Genomic DNA, 22,815 nt, shown 5'->3' on the forward strand with positions numbered 1-22,815 from the left:
GGCTCCTTCACCTCAACATGTCCTTCCAGGGATTAGTAGCAAAGACTCCTCCAGGAGACGGAGATCACAGCCTTCTCCTCCCCCCTCCCAACACCTCCTCTCCTCCTGCACCGTAGGGAGGCTGGAAGGCAGGGCCGCTTGGAGCCCCACCCCCACTCCCTGTCTGGGCATCACTTCTATATAGAGACAAAATAGAAAATGCCCATAAGAAGTTGGGGTGAGGGACATGTGCCAGAGGCCAGAGCGCTCAGTAAGAACATCCAAGGATACAGGGATGGTGGGGGCAGAAAGGGAGAGAATGGAACGAGGAAGAGAGAGAAACAGAGGGAGAGGCAGAGAGAAACAAAACCTCCTTGATTCTGCAGGGTCCCTATGGGTAGGACACTGGTATTGGGTCAGCATGGAGGAGACTGAGTGATTCATTCCCCAGAATTTCATGCCAGGTCCCTACTCCAGGGCAAGGGCAACCTTCTCTGGGCACCTTACGCCTCCAAGTTATGTAAGTGGCACCACTCTGAACCCAGAGATAATCAGATCAGAAGAGCCCCAGTCTGTCCTTCCCCCGTGGCACGGTGCCTGGCACAGGCAGAGATGCATGTCAGTCTGTACTTCTTGAGTGTCCATCTAAGGAGAGATGCTTCAGACCCCACGAGCCATGGCCTGTGCCCTTCTCTTTCGGCTTCTTCTACTTACGGTCCTGCCGACCTCCTCTCAAGGCAACCACCTGGGCCCCACATCGCGTCTGCGTTATTCCACGTTCCTAGATCCTTCTAATGTCATTTTCCTGCACTGGGACTTTGACCTTGAGGCTGAGATCATCACTTTTGAGCTCCAGGTCCGGACAGCTGGCTGGGTGGGCTTGGGTATCACAAATCGCTACACCAGAGTGGGAAGCGATCTGGTTGTTGGAGGAGTCTCGCCGGACGGCAATGTCTATTTCTCGGTGAGTGTGAGGGTGACTCCCTCCCAAGCGTGAGGGTCGCTTGCTGGGTGGAAGGTGGCTCTGAGTCCTGGAAGGATCCGCATTTTCCAAACACATCCAGGCACAGGCCCAGAGCACCAACTGATGGCTGACCTCTCCCTACAGAAATGGTCCATTGGAGAGTTTGAAGCTAGGCCTTCCAGACTGCATGTCTCTAAGTTGCCGAGGGAATGGAGTCATTGGACTGAAAGAGAGCGAGTCCTGGACCACGATCTCGGTGCAGGTCACTGGGGGGAGAGTCAAAGCTGTTTGGTGCACAGTCCTCATCTTCAGTTACCTTTAGGCTCAAATACACCACAGCATAAAATAATCTAATAACAACATCAGCACCTGCAACAATAATAGCTTAAAATTGTTACTCATTTTTGGTTAAGCAGGCATTGGTCCAAATTCTTTGCACATTAAACCTCACAGCATCACCATGAGGTTTCTTACCCCATTTTACAGATGAAGACGCAGCTCACCCGTCTCCCAGTCTCACTCAATCTGAACTTCATTTATATGGCGAGGTGTCCATGTTAAGAGCCCCATGAGAAGAGGAATAGCATAGACAGGTCAGAGAATAAGTGAGCTTTTAAGACTTAGGGATATAGGAATATTAGGATTTATGGAGATGAGATTTGAAATGGGAGAAATAAAGCAAGGTCAAGTGGTTAAACTCCATCAGACACCGTCCATCCCTCTTCCCCACGAATCCCCCCTCAATGCCATGCTCTGTCCTAGGAGCAAATTATAATAAATAATACAGACCTGGGTTCTGCTAATTTGGTACGTTAGGGGGGCTAAATGGACCCAGACTACTCGGAATCCGTGACCACTTAGGGCTGCTGGTTCTTACCGCTTGACCTTCCCTGGACCCCAGGATGAGCACCTGGTGGACGAAGACGCTCTGGAGGAGGACGGGAGCCAGGACGCGGAGCTGCTGGCACTGACAGAAGACGCCGTCTATACCACCATGCGCTTCTCCAGGCCCTTCCGCTCCTGTGACCCTCATGACCAAGACATCACGGTAAAAGAGGGAGGAGAGAGGAGCATTTGCTCATAAGCAGCCTCTCCTTCTAGGAGGTGAAGTCACCCCCAATCTGGAATGGCCGTGCCTGTCAGGCAGCCAGTCTCGGTTCCAGGGACCTCGTCTCTCTCAGCCTTCCCAGGCACGGCCCCAATCCTGCCGCCTCTGATTCCACCAGCCCTCTACAGGTGGCCTCCCACTGACTCAGCCCCATGCCACCCTCCCTAGTGTCCCCTCCTGAAGAACATTGTCTGATCTCCTTGAACTTCAGTGTCATGAACCAGATGTGGACACAGGCTCAGAGAGGGGACATGAGAGGGGGTGTGACTTACTCAACATCTCCAGCAAGTCAGCCTCTAGGCAGAACTGGAACCTGACTAGTTCTGACCCCCAGTCTGAAGCGTTCTCCTTTCTGAAACCCCTAGGTGGCGTTTTGGGGGGCTCCAAGGAGCTCTGGTTCTTTACGTCTGAGTGCAGAAAGAATTCAGGCAGAGGCAAAGTGATAGATAAGAAGTGACTTATTAGAATAGGAAGCTTGTGAGGCTTCCATCAGGTGGGCGAGAGGGTGCCGCCCCAGAGAACTTAGTGGTCTACAGTTTTACAATCAAAGGAGAAGTGGGGAGGGGGAGAAGACCAACTTCTTCCTCATTCTTGAGTAGACACAAGCTTCCATCATCAGCTCCTCCTCCAGGTTGGGCAGGGGAGTTTTCTTGTCCCAACATGATCAAGCCAGGACTGTCATGGCACTATGGAAAAATTATTTCAGGTCTCAGTACAGTGAGGGTCTTTCACTTTGAAATGTCACCTTTCAATAAATTATTGTTTTTTATGTGTGCAGAGAGCATGTCCTAGGGGTCATTAACTTACTGAGCTCACTGGGCAGGATGTGGGTCTCATGTCACCATTGTTTTATTGTTTTGGGGCATGTCTCATGCTTCTGTGGCATGGTTTTGTTGCTAAGCAAGCCTGCTTGGTTTTGTGGTTAAGAAACCTGCTTTCTTGAGTAATCATTAACTCACAGGGGTCCGCCATACTTTTTTCTTTACTTACAATCCCCTTGTGGGATTAACTATTTAATCACCTACTTTGTCCCTTTACTCCGTCCCTATAAGTTCCACTGTGTCGATGTGAGCAAGTGGCTTGTGTCGGTGGTTGGGTGTGGATGTGTGCAAAGTGCTGCTCAGGGGCTGCAGCACCTCGATGCCCTTGACACCCCCAGAGTGACACTGTGAGGGTGCTTGCCGCCTACGGCCCAGATGCCACTCTGAAGCTGGATTGGGAGTGTACTTTTGTGAAGTCCATCCTCCTGCTCCAAATTGTCCACCCCGATGATCTCGATGTCCCCGAGGACACCATCATCCATGACTTGGAGATCACTGATGTAAGACCCCTCCTCCCCACCCAGCCGCCTCCAGCCACTGCCCATCTTCCTCTCAATCCAGACCTTCCTCTTGCACCCAATATTCAGTACGTTCCTGGAACTGAGGTTCCTCTGACTCCCCTCGGTCCCCCGAGGATGGTCAAACTGGCCCTCAAGTGGCCGCCCTTCCCCGACCTGTCCCTTCCCCTGCTTCTCTGGGAGCCTCCCTACCACCTGCTCAGCCTCTGTGTGTCCTGCTCCAGTTCCTCATCCCAGAGGATGACACCACGTATGCCTGCACCTTCCTCCCTCTCCCCATCGTTAGCAAGAAGCACCATATCTACAAGGTACCATGAAACAGATGGCAGGACATTGTCAAGGTGGTTGAGATAGGCAGTGGGCATGGTTCACTCTGAAGAGATGGTGTTCAGAAAACTTCTGGGAGGATGCAGGAGGGAGGTGGTCAGGAGAACATGGGGGCCAGGCCAGGTTTGGTGGAGGTGGCAGTTTCATGACTTCCTGAGCCCAGAACTATAGCTCCCAGCACTGTTTTATTCACACCCCACCGCCCCACAGTGCAGCAGCGATTTTGATGACGGTCATTGGTTAATAAGTGTTTGCAAAGAACAAAGTATAAGTCCTGCCCTGGGCCCAGAATTGTGTTCTCTTAGCCCAGGAGGAGGTGCAGGCTGGGGAAACGCAGCCAAAGGCTGTCAAGTCGGGAAAGTCTGGCTAGAGGAAACTCAAATCGGTCACCTGACTTCACATTTGAGTGATTTCAATTTTGATCAAATAAATAAAAGTATGACCTTACGATGAGTGGCAAATGTGTGGCCATTGTTTTCTTTAGAGAGTGAATCCAACAAGGCATGATTACATGCTCAAATATAGAGAACTGAAGAGGTTCTTAAGGGGAAGTAGAAAGTCTTGGGATGTTCCCGGCTGGATCAAGTGTGTTGTGGTTTCAGGAAGGGATTTTAAAAGGGTGAGGGCTGAGAGAGGAGTCAGACTGAGTGCAGGGGAAATGATAGGTTGGGGAAGGAAAAAAACAGAGGAAACGGAAGAGAAAGAGAAAGAGAGAGAAGTGGGGACTGGGCATAGTTTTATTTGGGGAAAAGGAATAGGGGGGATAAGGACATGGCCCAGAAGATCTTGACCACACTCTGTCCTGCATCCCCCGCCCAGTTTGAGCCCAAGTTGGTCCATCACAAGGAGACGATGGTGCACCACATCGTGGGGTACGCCTGCGGCAAGGCCAGTGCTCTCCCCAAGGGCATCAGCGACTGCTACGGGGCCCACCCCGCCTTCTCCCTCTGCTCGCAGGTCATCGTGGGCTGGGCTGTCGGGGGCACAGTGAGTCGTGTGGTGAGAGAAATCGGCGGCTAAGGGGACACGTGTGGTTGGGCAACTGGGATTGCTGGATTGATGGAAGGTGGCGAAACGGGAGGTCTGGGACGAGGGTCAAAAGACAAGGGCGGGCCCGGGTCCCTGCACCTACTTCCCAGCCATTCTTGCCGCCAAATCACCCTCCATCCAACAGAGTTGCCAGTTTCCAGGTGACGTGGGTATCTCTATTGGGATGCCTTTGGACCCCCAGTGGGTCCGACTGGAGATTCACTACAGCAATTTCCACAGCCTTCCTGGTGAGCACCTAGAGCATTTACGGGAGAGCAGCGGGTGAGGCTGGCCGGGTCCTCTAGGTGTCGGGAAGGGGATGCACACCTACTCCTTTTGCTTGCAGCGCCCCCCCCCCCCCGCCCCGCTTTCCCAGGGCCTCTTTCTCCCCACCGTGCGACACGGTCTCCTGCATCCTGTGATTGGTCCTTCCTGCACCAGGTGTGTACGACTCCTCGGGGATTCGAGTGTACCTCACGGCGCAGCTGTGCAAATATGACATGGGTGTCCTGCAGCTGGGCTTCTTCACTTTCCCCATCCACTTCATACCCCCGGGCGCCGAGTCCTTCACGTCCTACGGGCTGTGTAAGACGGAGAAGTTTGAAGAGGTGAAGCTGGGAGGCACCCCTCCTCCCCTGATCTTCCCGGTTCCCCATCGCAAATCTGGTGTGACCCACCAGGCACAGCTTGGGCCCCAGACTTGGAGAATGACCACTGCCCGGTGCTCAGGAAAATCGCTCACCTGAATGGGGCAGGGGAGCCAGGAGGCAGGGCTGTGGGGCAGGAAGAGGGGCCAGGAGGTCCAGTAGGGACTAAAGGGGTGTGTCTCAGTCATAAGACGAAGGTGTCAGATATGAAAGGAGGAAACCGAGGAGCGGGGCCAGACGAGAGTTCCTAACAAGCCAGGTGGTCTCCTCCCTGCCACAGATGAACGGGGCCCCGGTGCCTGACATCCAGGTCTGCGGCTACCTGCTCCACACCCACTTGGCTGGCCGCACTCTGCAGGCTGTGCAATACAGGTAAGGAAGACACGGATTGGAAGCTCTCCCTTCTGTATTTGGAAATAAATGTTAGCAATAATTATTTATTCTGCGGCATGACGTTATGCTCAGTTGGGAGTCGGAGAAGCTAGAACTATCCCTAGAGTAGTGATGACAGGAATATGACAGTGGAGGGAGGAGCTTTTTCATTTTACGGGCAATCTGTGCCCACAGAATGACCGCACACGCTGCTTCTTTGTTGATAGACCCCCTCCCTGCTTCATCCTCTCCTTATTCCTGTCCCCTCCCCTTGTCCCCTTCCAGAAATGGAACACAACTCCAAACAATCTGTAAAGATGATTCCTACGACTTCAATCTGCAGGAGACTCGAGATTTACCTTCTTGAGTGGCCATCAAGCCGGTGGGAGCCTGGGGGGAGGCATGGCTGGCGTCAGGGGAAGGCAGGGTCAGCACTCACTACTGTTAGCCAAGAGGACTGTACCAGTCCCTCTGTGTCTTACTTTGAGCCTTTGTTTCACTCTGCACAGGGAGATGAATTGCTGGTAGAGTGTCACTACCAGACGCTGGACCGCGACTCCTTGACTTTTGTAAGTACCTCTCTCCCCATCGTGGTCAATGACGGTAGCCTCAGAATAGAGCCCCATCCCTGGCCTTGGCTATCACGTGACTCAGATTATTCCAGCTGAAGCCCCTTTCTTTCTCCAATGGTATTACCCAGGCACATGGGGCTTCATGCTCTCGCATCCCCATGACTGTAAGATGGGTACAAGGATTCCCGTTTTCTCTGTCAATGACCCACTAAGATTATGAAAGGAAAGCATGTGATAGTGTCTAAGAGCATGGACTCTGGGCCTGATTGCCTGGGTCTGAATGTCAACATGATCATTAATAACTTTATAACCTTAGACAAATTATTCAGATTCCTTGTGTCTCAGTTTCCTAATTCTTAAAAGAATTAATACTATCTGTCTCATAAGATTTGGGGGAGAGTTGATTAACATGCCTAAAACATCTAGATCATTGCCCGACTTTTTGTAGATTGTCAGAGTTAGCTATTATTATTATTATGGTCACAAGGAGCCCATATTTTGTGTGTCAGGAATGGCTCAGTGCCTGTAGGATTCAAAATGGATTGCATGCTTCCAAGGAAGAAAATACAGCCATACAAATGATTACAACACAAGTTAGAAAGTAAAATACACCGTAAGAGAAGAATGGGGAAAATGCACTAGGGGAATTCACAGGGGGAAAAAATCATCAGGTCCTATTACAGTGAACTGAACATGTGACATATTTGAGTGGGTCCTGCTTTTGGCATGTAGAGATGGGGAATTCCAGGGAAGCTCAAAGGGAGTGGCTTTTTCGGGAAACTCGGTATCTTATCTCATCTTCTCAACCATCTTTTCTCAAACCAGGGCAATAGCAATGGAAATGTAGAGGATGGGGAAGATACATGGGATATTTCTTTGGAAATAATATCAATAATTGTCCACCAATTAGAAACACAGGAGGAGAAAGCAAGTGTGGTGAGAAGTAGTAAATAACAATTAGTGAGCTGGCTCAAGGTTAAGGGAAGAGGAAAACAGTCTCATTGGTAGAATGATCACCTAATCTAGTTTCTGCCTACCTTGTTCTCCTCTCTCTGCATGCCTGTGTATCTCTGTCTCTCCATCTCTCCCTCTCTCTCTCTCTCTCTCTTCTTCTCCAGGGTGGGCCCAGCACCGTTAATGAGATGTACCTCATCTTTCTCTTCTACTATCCCCGAAACAACATCTCCAGCTGCATGGGGTACCCTGACATCATCTACGTGGCCCATGAGCTGGGGGAGGAGGCATCAGAGTGAGTCATCCTGGAAGATAAGACCCTCAAGAGTGACCTCTAGAAGTTAGATCACTTGTGTACCAAGTATTTGTCTGCCTTTTTCTCATGCACTACCTGATTCAAAGACTGTTTACTTTCAAGTAGTGACCCTTAATTACTTGGGACTAAGGGGCCTCCCTGAGACTCTGATGAAAGCGCTGAAACTCCTTTCCAAGAAAAATGCACATCTTTGCAGACACATCCTATTTCACATATAATTTCAGGACATTTATAGTTTCCCTGAAGTCACCCTATCAACCTTCTTGGACTTCATGGCCCCCAGATTAAGAAACACTTCTTTAAAGAGTCAGAACTTTCTCTTTTTCACTTTTAAAAATTCTCTTCTCTGAGCTCTGATGATATTTCTCCTTCTGCCAAGCTCACGGTTGTGCCATTGAGTTGTAAGACATTCCTTATGGTTTATGCCAACATGGAGCTCATGCTAACAAAAGTGAGGCTACTTTATACACATTTTGTCAAAGCTTTCAGTCAACCCTCAACTAGTGTCTGCTCTTCCTGCCCATGACAGCTCCATGGAGGGCATGATGGCCACGAACAAGGTGGAGTGGACCCCGGAGAACATCAAAAAGGCTGAGAAGGCGTGCAAGGAGGCCCAGCAGACGGTGATAATAAAGACCATTGACGTAAGTGTCCCAGGAGACACCATGCTCCCGGGGTTAGGGATGGAGGGGTGTGGGAGGGTACTGGACGAGGCCGGAAAAGAGAAGAATGAGGGGTATGAATGACAATGGCAGGAACGCTGGGTCAGAGAAGGAGAAGCTGAGGGAGCAGAAAGAGGGCTGACACTGCTCTGGGTGTGGATGGTAGTCTCCCAGTTAGCCTGTGAGGCTGCAAGGACTGGGGATTACCGAGTAAGGTCTTAGGAGAGGAAAGGAGGTGGGGATGCTTCCACCTTCACCCATTTTCTCCCTTCTCCTGCAGGAGCTAGTGGAAAACACAACAGGCTGGATTCCGGAAATCATCCCTGCTCTCCGGGGTCCTTGCTTGGAGTCCTCCAGAGGCAAAGTGGAGCCCCAGGACAGAACCCCTGCAGGCTTCAGGGCTGCCCCCATGGCCCTCTCGGGCTCCAGCACTGCCACACCAAGGTGCCTCCCCATGACTGCCCTCTTGTTTGGTCAGGGGGCCGTGTCTTGGCTCCTAGCCACGCTGCGGGCTGGAGCCTGATACCGTCTCCTCATGTCACATACTCAGGCCCCTCCCTGCTCAGGCTTCCCCTTAGCACCAAACACAGAAACTCCCCTCTGCTTTGGCCCCCAAAGTCCCCCATCTGTGCCCTTCTCATGACTTCAGCCATGAAACTGCAGGCTTGGGCGTGGCACAGAGTCCATAAAGCCTTTCCCATGAGAAGCTCGGCAATCCATCCTTTAAAGCTTTAGAAGCATTGGTGGGACCACACATTTTCTAACAAAATCTAGATTCAAGGCTGGGTGAGGTAATGGGTCTCTGAGCAGTCCAGTGCCCCAGCTTGATTGAGGGGACGCCGCGTGGGGAGGAGGGGGCTTGAATGCAGGGGGGAGCCCTGTAAACCCTCCTCAGCCCATGCTGGCCCTGGAGGGGCTCCGGTTTCTCTTTTCTTCTGACATTTTTGTCCGACCCTCCCTGTGAGGCAGAGGCAGCAAGCCACATGTGTGATTTGCAGTAAAGGAAGGTGCTCTGTTTACAAGGAACAAAGCTCAAGACACCAAATTAAATAGAATTCAACTCGCTTCCTGTTGCCATCTCTTTCCTTTGAGCCTTCGGTCCAGGAGAGGCAGCTGGGAGGTCTCTTGTATGGCTCAGGATAAGGCATCCAGAGGGCATCTGAGGGCCTGGTGGCCCAAAATGCAACATCTAAGGCAGGCCTTGCTTACCTCACATGTGCCTCCACTGTCAGATGATCTTTATTTACTCAACAAGTATCACTTTCTCAACACTCAGATCACCAGGTGTCAAGAGCCTAACTGGCCAGGTAGGCTGACTTGGGCACTGAGAACAGGTCAAGGGCACGCTAGTCCATGAACTGCCTTGCTCATGGTTCCTAACTTCTGGAAGGGACCCCTACCCTGAATATTCCGAGGTGTTTAGAGGGATCCTAATTCCCTGGAGATCAGGGATCTAGCCTCCGTAAACTCCTTGCCACTGCTTGAGGGGCCGAGCAAAGAAGAAAACACAGCTTACCCGAAGCCAGAGGGATCATCTGGGTTCACTGCTGGGCTTCTCTGTTGTCATCATTCAAGGGAAATGAAGGCTCTCCTTTAGGTAATAATCTTAAAACATGGTTGAGGCCCTTGGGCAGCAGTTTGAAGTGCACAAATTACATTCTACAGCATGAAGAAACACACAGATAAAAATGAATCTAGATAGAAACTTAAACAATCAAAAGAGACCTTTTCTCTCTGGTTTGCCCAATTAACAAATAAGTCTGACATTTCTATTCCAATCTGTGTTACTCCAAGCCCCCCAAGCAAATTCTTTCAACCTCGATCTTTTAGGTAAAAACAAAAAGACAAAAAAATAAGAACGTCCTGGCTGGGTTTCTGATGACAAACCTCGGTCTGTGCTACAGCCTTATTCTCGGGTCTGTCTTGACAAATTCAAGTCAGCTGGGCAGCTACTCCAAGGTTCTGCAGCCAGAATCTTCTAATGCTCCATTTGTATAGCTCATGGCCCTGTGCAGTTCCTCTCCTCCGTACCCACTTCAAGTTCTGGTTCTTATTAAGCCTTCCTTCTTTCATTTTCTTTTCCTCTCCATCTCTTGATCTCAGCATTTAGTCGCCATGCACATATTCACTGAGCATCCTCTGTGAGCTTGACGTTAGGTCAGAACAGAAGCCACCAAAATGAACAGGAAATGGACAAGCACCCCCCGCCCTTGTGGAGCTGAGGTGAAGCTTCTATGCGCCCCCGGCTGGCCATTTTCTCCTTGGGTTCACAGCATCCGCCTCTGAGTCTTTCCCAGTGCCACGGATCATTTCCCCCGCTGCTGACTGCCTCCAGAGAGGAACTATGTTTATATCAACCTATGGAGAATGATTTGTTTCTACATTTAAAAGGGATGCATTTATATTGATATTATGCATATATATTAGATGGGGGTCTTAGACAGTACTGCTGGGGAAATGTTTGAAAACATTCCTACACAGGGTAGGAGCGTGAATCAGATAACCTCAAGTGTTTTTTCCAGTTTATGTGTTTTGTGACTGCAGTTTCCAGAAAGCCTAATGATACACTACAAAAAGAACGGCTCAGAGTTGAGGTGGAAAGGGTTGACCCCAACTTCCTCCTAGAACCTTCTGGCTGATGGGTCTCTCATTCCTCATCCCTCAGTGGTCTCTAAGTTCAGGTCATCTCTGAGTGACTCTGAGACTGTAACTCTTTTTCCATCTCACCTCCTCTACTCAAAACCCCATCTTAAATGTTGAGAGTAAATAAAGGATTTATTCCCTCATTACTTTTTTCTGTGATGACCAGAGGACCCACAGGCTAATGTTTACAAGGATCTGGTCTTTCCTGAGGAATAAGAATATTTTGTTACAATTTCAAATTTATAGGAAAGTCGCAAGAATTCCCATATGCCCTATAATGAGCTTTATCCATTGTTTATATTTTGCCCCATTTCTCCCTCCCTCTCTCCTCTCTTCCCATCTCTTCTATTTGTCTCCTCCTCCTTCTGCTTCTTCCTCCTTCCCCTGTCTCTCTGTCTCCCTCTCCTTCATGAAGCTGATAACTTAGTTTCTTACTCCTGTTTGTTAGAATTCTCATCACGTTTAAATTCCTGCTATACTTAGCTGAGACGAACAAGAAAGCTCCCCAACTCCACTGCTCCACCACGGCAGTGACACCCAACCTTGACAGCATATCAGAGTCACCTGGGTGATGGGAGAAGCGTCCAGGCATTAGTGAATGATTAAGTTCTCCAGGTGCTTCCAATATGCATCCGAGATTGAGGACCACTGAACCAGAAGTTCAATTGCTCTTAACTGGTCTATTTCCTGGATGGGCAGGAATCCCATTCTGGCTTCACATATTGAAGCCACAGCACAGGCACTGACCAGTCCAAGTGAACACCAGTGAAGAGGAGCCCTGGAAGCCCCCTGATTTCCAAGAGTTAGACTTTTAGTTGCTGAATTGTGAGGGTGTGTGGGGATCTCAGAGAAGGGGTGCATCTGGGGGTGCTCAGGGAAGAAGTTATCTACCAAGCATCACTCAAAAAATAAATAGCAAAGAAAGAAGAGCTCTTTTAATGCCAAGTAATGAATATAGAGAAAAAAATGTGGTTAGAAAATCACCATTTAATAAATGTACAGTAATAAATTGAATCAGACAAGAATCATCAATGGGTGACAAAATAGGAGAGTAACCCAATAGCTACATAGCCTCAAAGTATCTCCTTATTATATATTTATTAATTATGATGAGAGGAAATAGTAATTTTACGATAGAGAGGCCTGGCAGACATCACCTCAAGGAAGTAAGCCAATTAACATCACCAATCATGGACAAACAGACATCACGTGCCTCCTGACAGGCGTACCAGGAAACACATAACATCAATTCTATGTTATATCTGTCCAAGAAATGTACAACCTCAGTATAATCATGAGGAAATATTAGACAAACCCCAAATGAGGAATAGTCTACAAAGATCTGACTTGTAATTGTGAAAATGTCAAAATCAAGAAGGAAAAAGAGGGGCTGAGGTATAGTTCCACAGTAAACTGAAAAACAAAAATCCAGTTAAAGTAAATGCACCATGTGCTCCTCATCCAAATTACTACCTGTTGCTGTTGTCATTGTTGTTGTTTAGTGTTTTTTGTAAAGAACATTATTGGGATGATTGGTGAAATTTGACTAACGTGTGTGCCTTAGATGGTGGCATTGTATGAACGTTAACTTCCTGACTTGGCTGATTATATTGTGGTTATGTAAGAATATGTCCTTGTGTTTTAGGAAATACACACTAAAGCATTTTGTGATGTTGAGACATTGTGTCTACAAACTCTCAAATTATACATACGTGTGCACGTGTGTGAGAGAGGAAATATGGTAAATAATTTATAGTTTATGGATAATATTTGGGAAATCTGGGTGAAGAATATAATGAAGTTTTTATACTATTTCTGCAACTTTTCTCCACACTTATTTCAAAATAAAAATGTTAATTTTAAAAAAAGAAACAAGCATAAGATCTATACAAAAAGAGTATGAAAATGGAGCAACTTTTTTTTTAAAGGCACACAGTTACCTAGAAAAAAAAGTCAATTTAGAAAAATGTCAGCTTTTCCAAGCAAGAGTTTTTGACCACTCTGAGCAGAGAACCTCCAGTCTGCAAGCTTGGATTAATTTCACTGGCAGAAAATATGATGTTTCCCATATAAAATAATGTGCATGAACTTACACACACACATACACACACACAGTCCGTATGAACTATACTGGCTATGTCAAAATTGTTCTTGTCTGTTATTTGTTCATACATTTTGTTCTCAGCTAGATCTCTTAGAAGGCAACATGTGAATATTAGCAAGTATAAAAAGCTTAAGAAAAATTATAGAAAAAATATTATAAAATTAGGATAACTATATCCATTAACCTATTATTTTGTAAAGTGAGGAAAGATGGACATTATTTAACAGTGAAACATTTTGTCCCAGCTAAAAAAAAAAACAAAAAACCACAAACAAAAACAAAACCTTTTCCCCAGAAGCACAGTTTGGGACATACTAGAGACACATCTGGGGAACATCTGGAGAACACCTTTCCTTTACAAAACTTCAGTTTGAAAAAGGAGACTCAGAATAGCCTTATATATTTTTTAACATCTTTATTGGAGTATAAATTGGAGTATTGCTTTACAATGGTGTGTTAGTTTCTGCTTTATAACAAAGTGAATCAGCTATACATATACACATATCCCCGTATCTCCTCCCTCTTGCATCTCCTTCCCATCCTCCCCATCCCACCCCTCTAGGTGGTCACAAAGCACCAAGCTGATTGCCCTGTGCTATTTCCCACTAGCTATCTATTTTACATTTGGTAGTGTATATATGTCCATGCCACTCTCTCACTTCATCTCAGCTTACCCTTCCCCCTCCCCGTGTCCTCAAGTCCATTCTCTATGTCTGCGTCTTTATTCCTGTCCTGCCCCTAGGTTCTTCAGAACCTTTTTTTTTTTTTCAGATTCCATATATATGTGTTAGCATATGGTATTTGTTTTACTCTTTCTGACTTACTTTACTCAGTATGACAGACTCTACGTCCATCCACCTCACTACAAATAACTTGATTTCATTTCTTTTTATGGCTGAGTAATATTCTATTGTATGTAAACACCACATCTTCTTTATCCATTCATCTGTCGATGGACACTTAGGTTGCTTCCATGTCCTGGCTATTGTAAATAGAGCTGCAATGAACATTGTGGTACATGACTCTTTTTGAATTATGGTTTTCTCAGGCTATATGCCCAGTAGTGGGATTGCTGGGTCTGCACAGCAAAGGACAACATAAACAAGATGAAAAGACAACTCTCAGAATGGGAGAAAATATTTGCAAATGAAGCAACTGACAAAGGATTAATCTCCAAAATTTATAAGCAGCTCAATATCAAAAAAACAAACAACCCAACCCAAAAATGGGCAGAAGACCTAAATAGACATTTCTCCAAAGAAGATATACAGATTGCCAACAAACACATGAAAGGATGTTCAACATCACTAATCATTAGAGAAATGCAAATCAAAACTACAACGAGGTATCACCTCACACGGGTCAGAATGGCCATCATCAAAAAATCTACAAACAATAAATGCTGGAGAGGGTGTGGAGAAAAGGAAATCCTCTTGCACTGTTGGTGGGAATGTAAATTGAGAGAGCCACTATGGAGAACAGTATGGAGGTTCCTTAAAAAACTAAAAATAGAATAGCCTTATTATAAAGTATCTGCACTGAGGAGAAACTGCTCTGCTATCAGGAAATCCAAGGGGAAGAAGAAGAAAAAGCTTAGATATAAGAACACTCAAGGCAATTATATAATAATGATAATAATAATAAACCTTTGTATAGCATTTTACAGACTGAAAAGCATTTCCATGTACATTGCAGTTCCAATGTTTACTCAACCTGGTAGATGGGGAATCTGAGGCAAGTAAAGGAAAGGGGAATCCATCTGAAGCAGTGGCCTCTGCGCCAACTTGGAACAGGTGGTACTCTTAGAACTGGTCCGATGGAGGCGACCGTATGTGTCAGGGACTAACGTAAGCACAGGCACCAGCAAAGCTCAAGACTCAGACGCAGCAAACTGACATTTGCTTTCACCTCTTCCCTCTCCCGGTTTTCTGAACCTGGTTCCAGGGCCACATCTTGTACATGGACTGGAGTTTCAATTCTCAAGTTTCTTCAAATGTCTGAAGTAAGCCCGGGTCTTCTTTTTCGTGTGTGTTTGTTGTTGTTGTGATTATAATTTTTCATTTTTGTTTTTTTTAATTTTTATCTTATATAGTTGATTAACAATGTTGGGTTAGTTTCAGATGCACAGCAAAGTGATTCGGTTACACATATACATGTGCATCCTTTTTCAAATTCGTTTCCCATTTAGGTTATTACAGAATATTGAGCAGAGTTCCTTGTGCTACACAGTGGATCCTTGTTGATTATCTATTCTAAATAAAGCTCTTTGTTTGTTGTTTTTGTTGTTGGCTGTTGTTCTGTTTTCAGGAGTACTTCCCTTTTCAGAATTCCACACGTGCGGTTACAGCCCATTTCTATACACAAAGGGACTGGAGTTCAGTAACTATAGAACTATGGTTGAACAAATTCCCCCTCGGTGTTCCAAATCCCAAGTGCCTTCAGGCATGCCTTTAGCCAATGAATCTGCTCCGGTGTGGTGGGCTGGCAGCAGGATCCCGTGTGCCTTAGGACGCAGAGCCCTTTGTCCGGGATCATGGTTTGTGGTGCCAATAAGACAAGTGCCCTGGAGCTCCCTCAGTAAACATACAAGTGAGGGAGCCTGTGATCAAGTCCATTGATAAAGTTTAGAATGATGATTTTTGTTTTGTTTCATGTTCATAGTATATTTGACCAGGACCTGAGAGTGAAACTAGGCTATTTTTGTCCTAGGGAAGTGATTCTCAAACTCTTTGGTCTCAGGATCTCTTTACTGTCAAATTTAGTGAAGACCCTGTGCTTTGTTTGGGTGGATTATATCTACTAATATTTGCTGCATTCGAAATTAAAATTGAGTCATTAGTAAAATATTTATTTCTTTGTTCATTAAAAAAATCAAGTGCATGTTGACACAAATAATATATTTTTAATGAAAGACCACTATATTTTCCAAAGCAAAAAAAAAGTTAGTGAAAAGAATGACATTATTTTATAATTTGTAAATCTGTTTAATGTCTGGTTTAATAGAAGACAACTAGTACCAGTTGTAGCTTCAGCAGCACTTGTTAGGAAAGGCATGTTTGTGACAGGAAGAGTAACATTAGTGCTATCAGCAGTAGTATTTGTAGGGGAAGATGTAGTGTTATTAGGAACCATAGTACCAGTTGAAACATCAATAGTGTTTGCTGGGAAAGGAGTGGTTGTGACAGAAAGAGTAACATTAGTGCTATCAGTAGTAGTATTTGCAGGGGAAGATGTAATGGTATTAGGAACAGTAGTACCAGTTGAAACTTCAGCAGCGCTTGTTGGGAGAGGAGTGGTTGTGACAGGAAGAGTAACATTAGTGCTATCAGCAGTAGTATTTGTAGGGGAAGATGTAGTGGTATTAGGAACAGTAGTACCAGTTGAAACTTCAGCAGCACTTGTTGGGAAAGGCATGGTTGTGACAGGAAGAGTAACAGTAGTGCATTCAGTAATAGTACTTGAAGTAGAAGAACTAGTGTTAATAGTCTCAGAAGTAGTAGGCTTAGTAGTAGAAGGATATAAAGAACTCATTGGGAAGGTATTTGTCATAGGTGTAGTAGAAACTATAGGACCACCGTGAATCCAAGCAACCTCAGTTAACTTTTCCAGGCTGATAATCTCATCAGTCAATTGAATAGTTAGTGTCTGCCAGAAAAGAAGAGATAAAGTTGGTATTTTAGAACTTCTTAAACATCACACTTAAGTTATGCCTCAAATTACAATATAACAAAAAAAGATATATTCATTCTTTTCCCAGACAGTAACAGAAGGATATGAAGATTCCATTTCAGGCCCCGATGGTTCTGACAGATAAATATAGAGACACGTGCTGTGTGTATAATCCCTATGCTGGAATCTTTCTTTCCACTTCATTTATTCAGAACCATATTGCTCACAAGTATTTGCAGTTTTGATTGAAACCAATGTTTATAAAAGTCTCTTTATTTTGTCACTAGATTTAACCTGCCTGTTTTCATGTTTCATCATCCCAACACCTAATATAGAACCTAGCACATAATAGGCATCTGACATGCTACAAAGTGTCCCCAAAAAAAGGTATTGAAAGATTTTCTGCATCATCTTAACTGGAAGTAATAACTTGCAATGGGTGGTTTTGAATTCAGTATAGTTCAGGAAAAATGTTTTGAAGTACCTAACGAGAAGAGACCATGGAGAGAAAATCTATGTGAGTATTCAAGAGGGTCATTTTCCAAACTCCAAATACCAGCAGGACACTCTTTTTTTCACCTTTTAGAAAACAGGAACTAATGCTTGTCACTTTTCTAGACTACCCCCTATGTGTTAGGAACCATATTTATAATAGGTCTAGTGTTCTATAGTGGGGTATTTTACCTCTGTGGGTACCTCTATGGGTAATTCATCTTCCCATTAGTTGGCTCTAGAAACCAAAGCAGACTCCCCTAGAGGGCCCAGTAGGGTCTGCTATTTATGTCATTCTGTTTTACTAACCAGATAATCTTATCTCACACCACTGGTGGAACATATTCATTTTGAGGATTACCACAGTTTACTGCCAATTTTCACAAACATATAAGATCTATCGATTCAACCAGGGATATGAGTAATTTTAGAAAAGTGGGGGAAAATCTCCAACAATTTCAGAGGATCACTCTTTCCTTTGTTTTAGCCTCCGTCACAGAAATAAGTAAGTTCTGTTGCACTAGCCTGGGAGACCAACCTTAACACATAGCACAATTTCTTTGGGACACGCATGGGAAGGATTTCATCAGCCCATTGATCATTGATCCCTGGACTATACTGGGAAGATCACTAATGTGCATGTTACAATACGGTTCAACACTTGCAACTACATATCTATTGCACATATCTATAACCTTTCAAATATAAGTAAATATAACAATGATAATAATAGTGCTAATAACTTTGCAAAAAAATAAAATTAATGTATGATATGATAATATTCCTTTGAGACATACCTGATTGTAAGGGTCACTCTTGAAATTTATCACTGTGAATTGTTGGTTGTCATAGGTGGAAGTGACTTGTGTTACTTAAGTAGGGTTTATGCCCCAGATTCTAATATATCCAACTTTCAGTGAATTAGAGTCACTCAAATACTTATTGTGTACAGTCTGGGTTTGCAATACGTTCTTCAAAGAATGTATAAAGAGGAAAAAGTACATAATACCTATGTCAATAGACTTTATTCCATATTAAAATGTTTTTAAAAATCTCAAATTACTATTGTACTGGCTTGCTGTTTTTTTTCTTAAATAGTTCATGAAGACCAACTTCTTGAGTACTTGCGACAATAAATTTGAGGTGCCAAAAATAGGTTTGTGTATCAACGTTATGAAAGATATTTTACCTATATTGTTACTAATTATTACAATGATTTTGAAAAGAAAGCATCATTATTTTTGTTTTACAGATGAGGAAACTGAGGCTCTGGGAGAAGAAATGAGAAGTTCAAGGCCACATAGCTAAAGGACATTTATATGGTTGGAATCATGATGGGCCTATGTGCATAGTACTGTATGAGTTAACACAGGTTGAACAAAGAATTATGGCAAACAGTCCCTAGGCAAAGGACAGTTTGCAACAAATATAGGAACTTACCTAAATCATGAACTGTTTTAAGTATCAACACAAGGATTACAATAATATGAGAGAGGTCATGAGGTGGTGCATGATTAAGGCCTAAATGAAAATCATCATGAATATTTGTTATGGGTATTAAGAGAAAGAAAAAAATCACCGTGGGAATAGGGTTGTCAAGAAAGGACTTAGGAAGGACATGCAACTTGAGAAGGCCTGGGAGGATGGATGGAGTTTACAAAGACAAAATGAATCGGAAAAGGGAATGGGGTGGAGGGAGGCACAGACACACTAAATAAAGGCACAGAACAAAGGGCGCTAAGCAGAGAAATTACTGGTTAAGTATGTAAGATAAGATGATGAAGATTTTAGGCAATCAATAAGGAGCCAGTTGTAGTAAAGTGAAGCTATAAACTCCTCCACTCTGATAGCAATCTAGAGAAAATGAAGAAAAGGGAATATAACATGAAGTAAATGGGTATGCTGGAGCTAGCTCTTAGTGATTTGGGAGAGCCTATAATTGCCTGGAATTTTGCAAGCCAGTCAGTAGCTTGAAATTGGCTAAAATGATGGGAGTATTTACACCACAGAAAATCAGTGAATGCTACAAATCAGCCCCCAACCCCCATAACCTCATACCAGCCAGAATACCATTGATAACAATTACACCCAAGGGAAGCTCTCTTTCACTTCAAGCCACTGATCCTTAGGAAAAATTCCATCAAATATCACATAGAAATAAGAATCCATTTATCACTACTTTGGAGTAACAGAAGGAGAGGGTTTTAGAGGTAAAAACTATTTATGGGAAACCTAATGTTTTATAATTAAGAAACAGATTAAACAGGAGAAATATCTTCCCTAGGTTGAATAACTATTTAGCAGTAGAAATAGAACTAAAATTCAGGACTTCCAGATCAACATTATAGACCTTAGAAAATATGTTCAGAGGAAAAACATATAATCTTCAATTCATCTTTTCTTAAATTGAGAACAGAGAAGTTACATACTTAATTAGTATACAGAGTCTTACGTTTAGTTTCAAAAAGGCAAATGCAGGATGGAGACGGCATGACCTAATAATCATGTCTATGAAAACAATTTGATACATGTGTTTAAAAAATTAACATAGTATGAAGCAATAACAGTAAGAAAACAGAGTCTAGCTAAAAGGACATAAGAGTTAGGCAATGAACTAAGTAAGTGTTTATTGTTGCATGCCACTGAGGTTTTGAGGTTGTCTTTTTTGCAGTAGGAAGTCCATGCTGTCCTATAGAAGTGTAATGCAAACCACACATGTAATTTAACATTTTCTCATAGCCACACTTTTAAAAAGGAAAGAGAAATAGGAGAAACTGATTTGAAAATATGTTTTATTTAACCCAGTATATCCCAAATATTATTATTTTAACATATATTTAACATAAAATATTAATGAGATATTTTATAATCTTTTAAATATCTCAAATTAAGCTAGTCATATTTCAAATGCTCAATAGCCACATGAGGCTAGTGGCTATCTTATTGTATACCATAATGTAGCTCTAAAATAATCTCTCAATCCTGGGCACCCTGCTTTAAGAGAAATCTAGACTAATTTTAGTCCAGACAGAATAATCAAATCTGGAAACCAGTATAAGCACAAAACAGAGGAAGTATGAAGTTAGCCTGGAGATGTGTAATTCCAAGAAGAGAAGACAGAATAAACATAATGACAGATACCTGCAAATACTTGAAGCATGGTTATGTAGAAAAAACCCAATAGATTTGTGTTATACTATTCCTTAGTTAAATCCACAGGTAAAAATTACAGAGAAGCGGGACTTCCCTGGTGGCACAGTGGTTAAGAACCTGCTTGCCAATGCAGGGGACACGGGTTCGAGCCCTGGTCCAGGAAGATCCCACATGCCGCGGAGCAACTAAGCCCGTGCGCCACAACTACTGAGCCTGAGCTCTAGAGCCCGCGAGCCACAACTACTGAGCTCACGTGCCACAACTACTGAAACCCGCGCGCCTAGAGCCTGTGCTCCGCAACAAGAGAAGCCACCGCAATGAGAAGCCCGTGCACCACAACAAAGAGTAGCCCCCACTTGCCACAACTAGAGAAAGCCCGCACGCAGCAACGAAGACCCAACGCAGCCAAAAATAAATAAATAAATAAATTTATTAAAAAAAAAAAAAAATTACAGAGAAGCAGATTATTGATTTGACAGAGAGTGATCCTCCTACTCTAACTGGAATTATATAGATTATCCATGGAATCATTTAACGTGCCTCGTAGATTGATTGTATTATTGTCTCCAATCGTTCACCCCTCCCTATCCATACCCTTTTCCATGTAATTTTGCAATGCCCTCCCTCTCTGGATGGGGTATTCTATCCCACCTTTGTCTCTGGGGTTGGCTATGTGACTTTGCCTATTAGTCAACTTAATGCAAATGGAGATTTTAAAAAGCACTCAGGCATTTCCACTTCTATTTTTGCCCTCTTGCACAATCATGAATAGGTCATGCTCAGACCTGCCCATAAGGCCATTTTAGATCATCCAAGAGCCAGCTGACTCCCCAGTATGTGACTGCCCCCTCCGGACAGGTGATCATCCAAGCAGCCTAACATTCCCATGAATGATTGCACATGGATATGAGCCAGTCAAGATCAGCCAAGTCCAGCTTAGATCATTTGAACGCTGCAAACTTATGAGCTAAATAAGCATTAATTGTTACATGCCGCTGAAGTTTTGAGGTTGTTTTTTATGCACCATTGTTGTGCAACAGATAGCTGATCTAGCATTTATCCTTCAAAATTTTATCAGCCAGAAAATGTCTCATCTCCTAAAAACATGTTATACATTTAAGGACTCATTTTTTTCCCCAGCATTATATGAATTACAAGTTTCTTTTCATAGAGTGATGGTATACTGGACAATTGTCAAAATAAGAACTGTTTCTTCCTTATTTTAATGTCAACAGACCTGATTTATAAATGTAAAGGCAGGGCTTCCCTGGTGGTGCAGTGGTTGAGAATCTGCCTGCCAATGCAGGGGACACGGGTTCGAGCCCTGGTCTGGGAGGATCCCACATGCCGCGGAGCAACTGGGCCCGTGAGCCACAATTACTGAGCCTGCGCGTCTGGAGCCTGTCCTCCGCAACAAGAGAGGCCGCGATAGTGAGAGGCCCGCGCACTGCGATGAAGAGTGGCCCCCGCTTGCCACAACTAGAGAAAGCCCTAGCACAGAAACGAAGACCCAACACAGCCATAAATAAATAAATAAATAAATAAATGTAAAGGCAGCAAGATGGGGGATATTATATTTATACAGTTCACTGATAATGTTTAATCTGTAGCTAACTGGGAAAGGATTTATAAAATTCAATAAAACAGTCTTACCTGAGCTGCTATAAAGTTTGCCAAGAAATAGTTTCTATTTTCATAGGTATCTGCAAACAAGAAGAAAGAATAAGCAACTACTCATTGTTTCAACAATAGCAGATAATCTTGCATACAGTCAGAAAATATTTCAGTGGGATCACAATTACTGATCAAGATAATCATGACCTCGCTGAGGAGCACTAAAGATAGTAGCTGAGGGAATATTTTACCCCAGGTTAGTGTGGAGATGTACATATAGAAGAGGGTGTTTTGAGGTGAGCATCAGGAGGTTGTAAATACAAGATAATCTGGATTGAACTAAGAATAGACAGCATAGGTGAAAAAGCATGGAGGCTACTGATTGCTTTTTTCTGTGCCTACACGGCAAGCACACAGCCATGAGAATTCACATGGCTGTGATGATAAAGGCTCAAAGCTGAGGAGAGTGGTTAGGAATTCAGGCTCACAAGTCAGACTGACATGGATTCATATCTCCACTTTTGTATTACTGTGCAAACTCAGGCAAGTTACTTAATATTTCATCATCTGTAGAATGGAGATAATAATAGTACCTAGCTCATAGCAATGAGGTCTACAACATGCTACTTGTGCAGAATAAGTGCTCAAAATTTGTTGTTTCATGATTATCACCAAAGTCATCATCATCTTCATCTTCTTTATTCTTCTCTCCCTACTCTTAGCTCATCCTTCCACAGTGTTCCAGATTCTAAGCTCCCCTCCCTGTATATAACTTATGCCATCAATTCTTCTCCATACTCTTGCTGCTCTTACAGGTCCCAATTATACTCCAGAGCACTCCATTCTGATGCTCTCTGTACCAAGCTACCAT

At 44.0% G+C, this 22,815-nt stretch overlaps 2 protein-coding genes across 2 annotated transcripts in view; one reads left to right on the forward strand and one right to left on the reverse strand.

The window, feature by feature from the left end:
- The first annotated feature begins 655 nt into the window (after positions 1–655).
- LOC132372236 (putative DBH-like monooxygenase protein 2) lies at positions 656–8,792 on the forward strand. Its single transcript, XM_059934392.1, is given in 13 exon segments — positions 656–943; positions 1,845–1,991; positions 3,211–3,372; positions 3,615–3,698; positions 4,537–4,704; positions 4,892–4,994; positions 5,188–5,354; positions 5,674–5,765; positions 6,051–6,147; positions 6,275–6,334; positions 7,456–7,586; positions 8,137–8,251; positions 8,550–8,792. Coding segments are annotated over 13 exon segments (1,857 nt in total).
- A 1,289-nt stretch (positions 8,793–10,081) lies between these two features.
- Positions 10,082–22,815, reverse strand: part of LOC132372237 (probable maltase-glucoamylase 2) — a 69,012-nt gene continuing 56,278 nt past the window's right edge. Inside the window, 4 exon segments of the mRNA XM_059934393.1 lie at positions 10,082–10,092; positions 16,034–16,661; positions 17,975–18,148; positions 21,984–22,033. Of these exon segments, the coding sequence (XP_059790376.1) occupies positions 10,082–10,092; positions 16,034–16,661; positions 17,975–18,148; positions 21,984–22,033 (863 nt within the window).

The sequence above is a fragment of the Balaenoptera ricei genome, chromosome 9 (genome assembly GCF_028023285.1).
Source record: "Balaenoptera ricei isolate mBalRic1 chromosome 9, mBalRic1.hap2, whole genome shotgun sequence".
Taxonomy (NCBI): domain Eukaryota; kingdom Metazoa; phylum Chordata; class Mammalia; order Artiodactyla; family Balaenopteridae; genus Balaenoptera; species Balaenoptera ricei.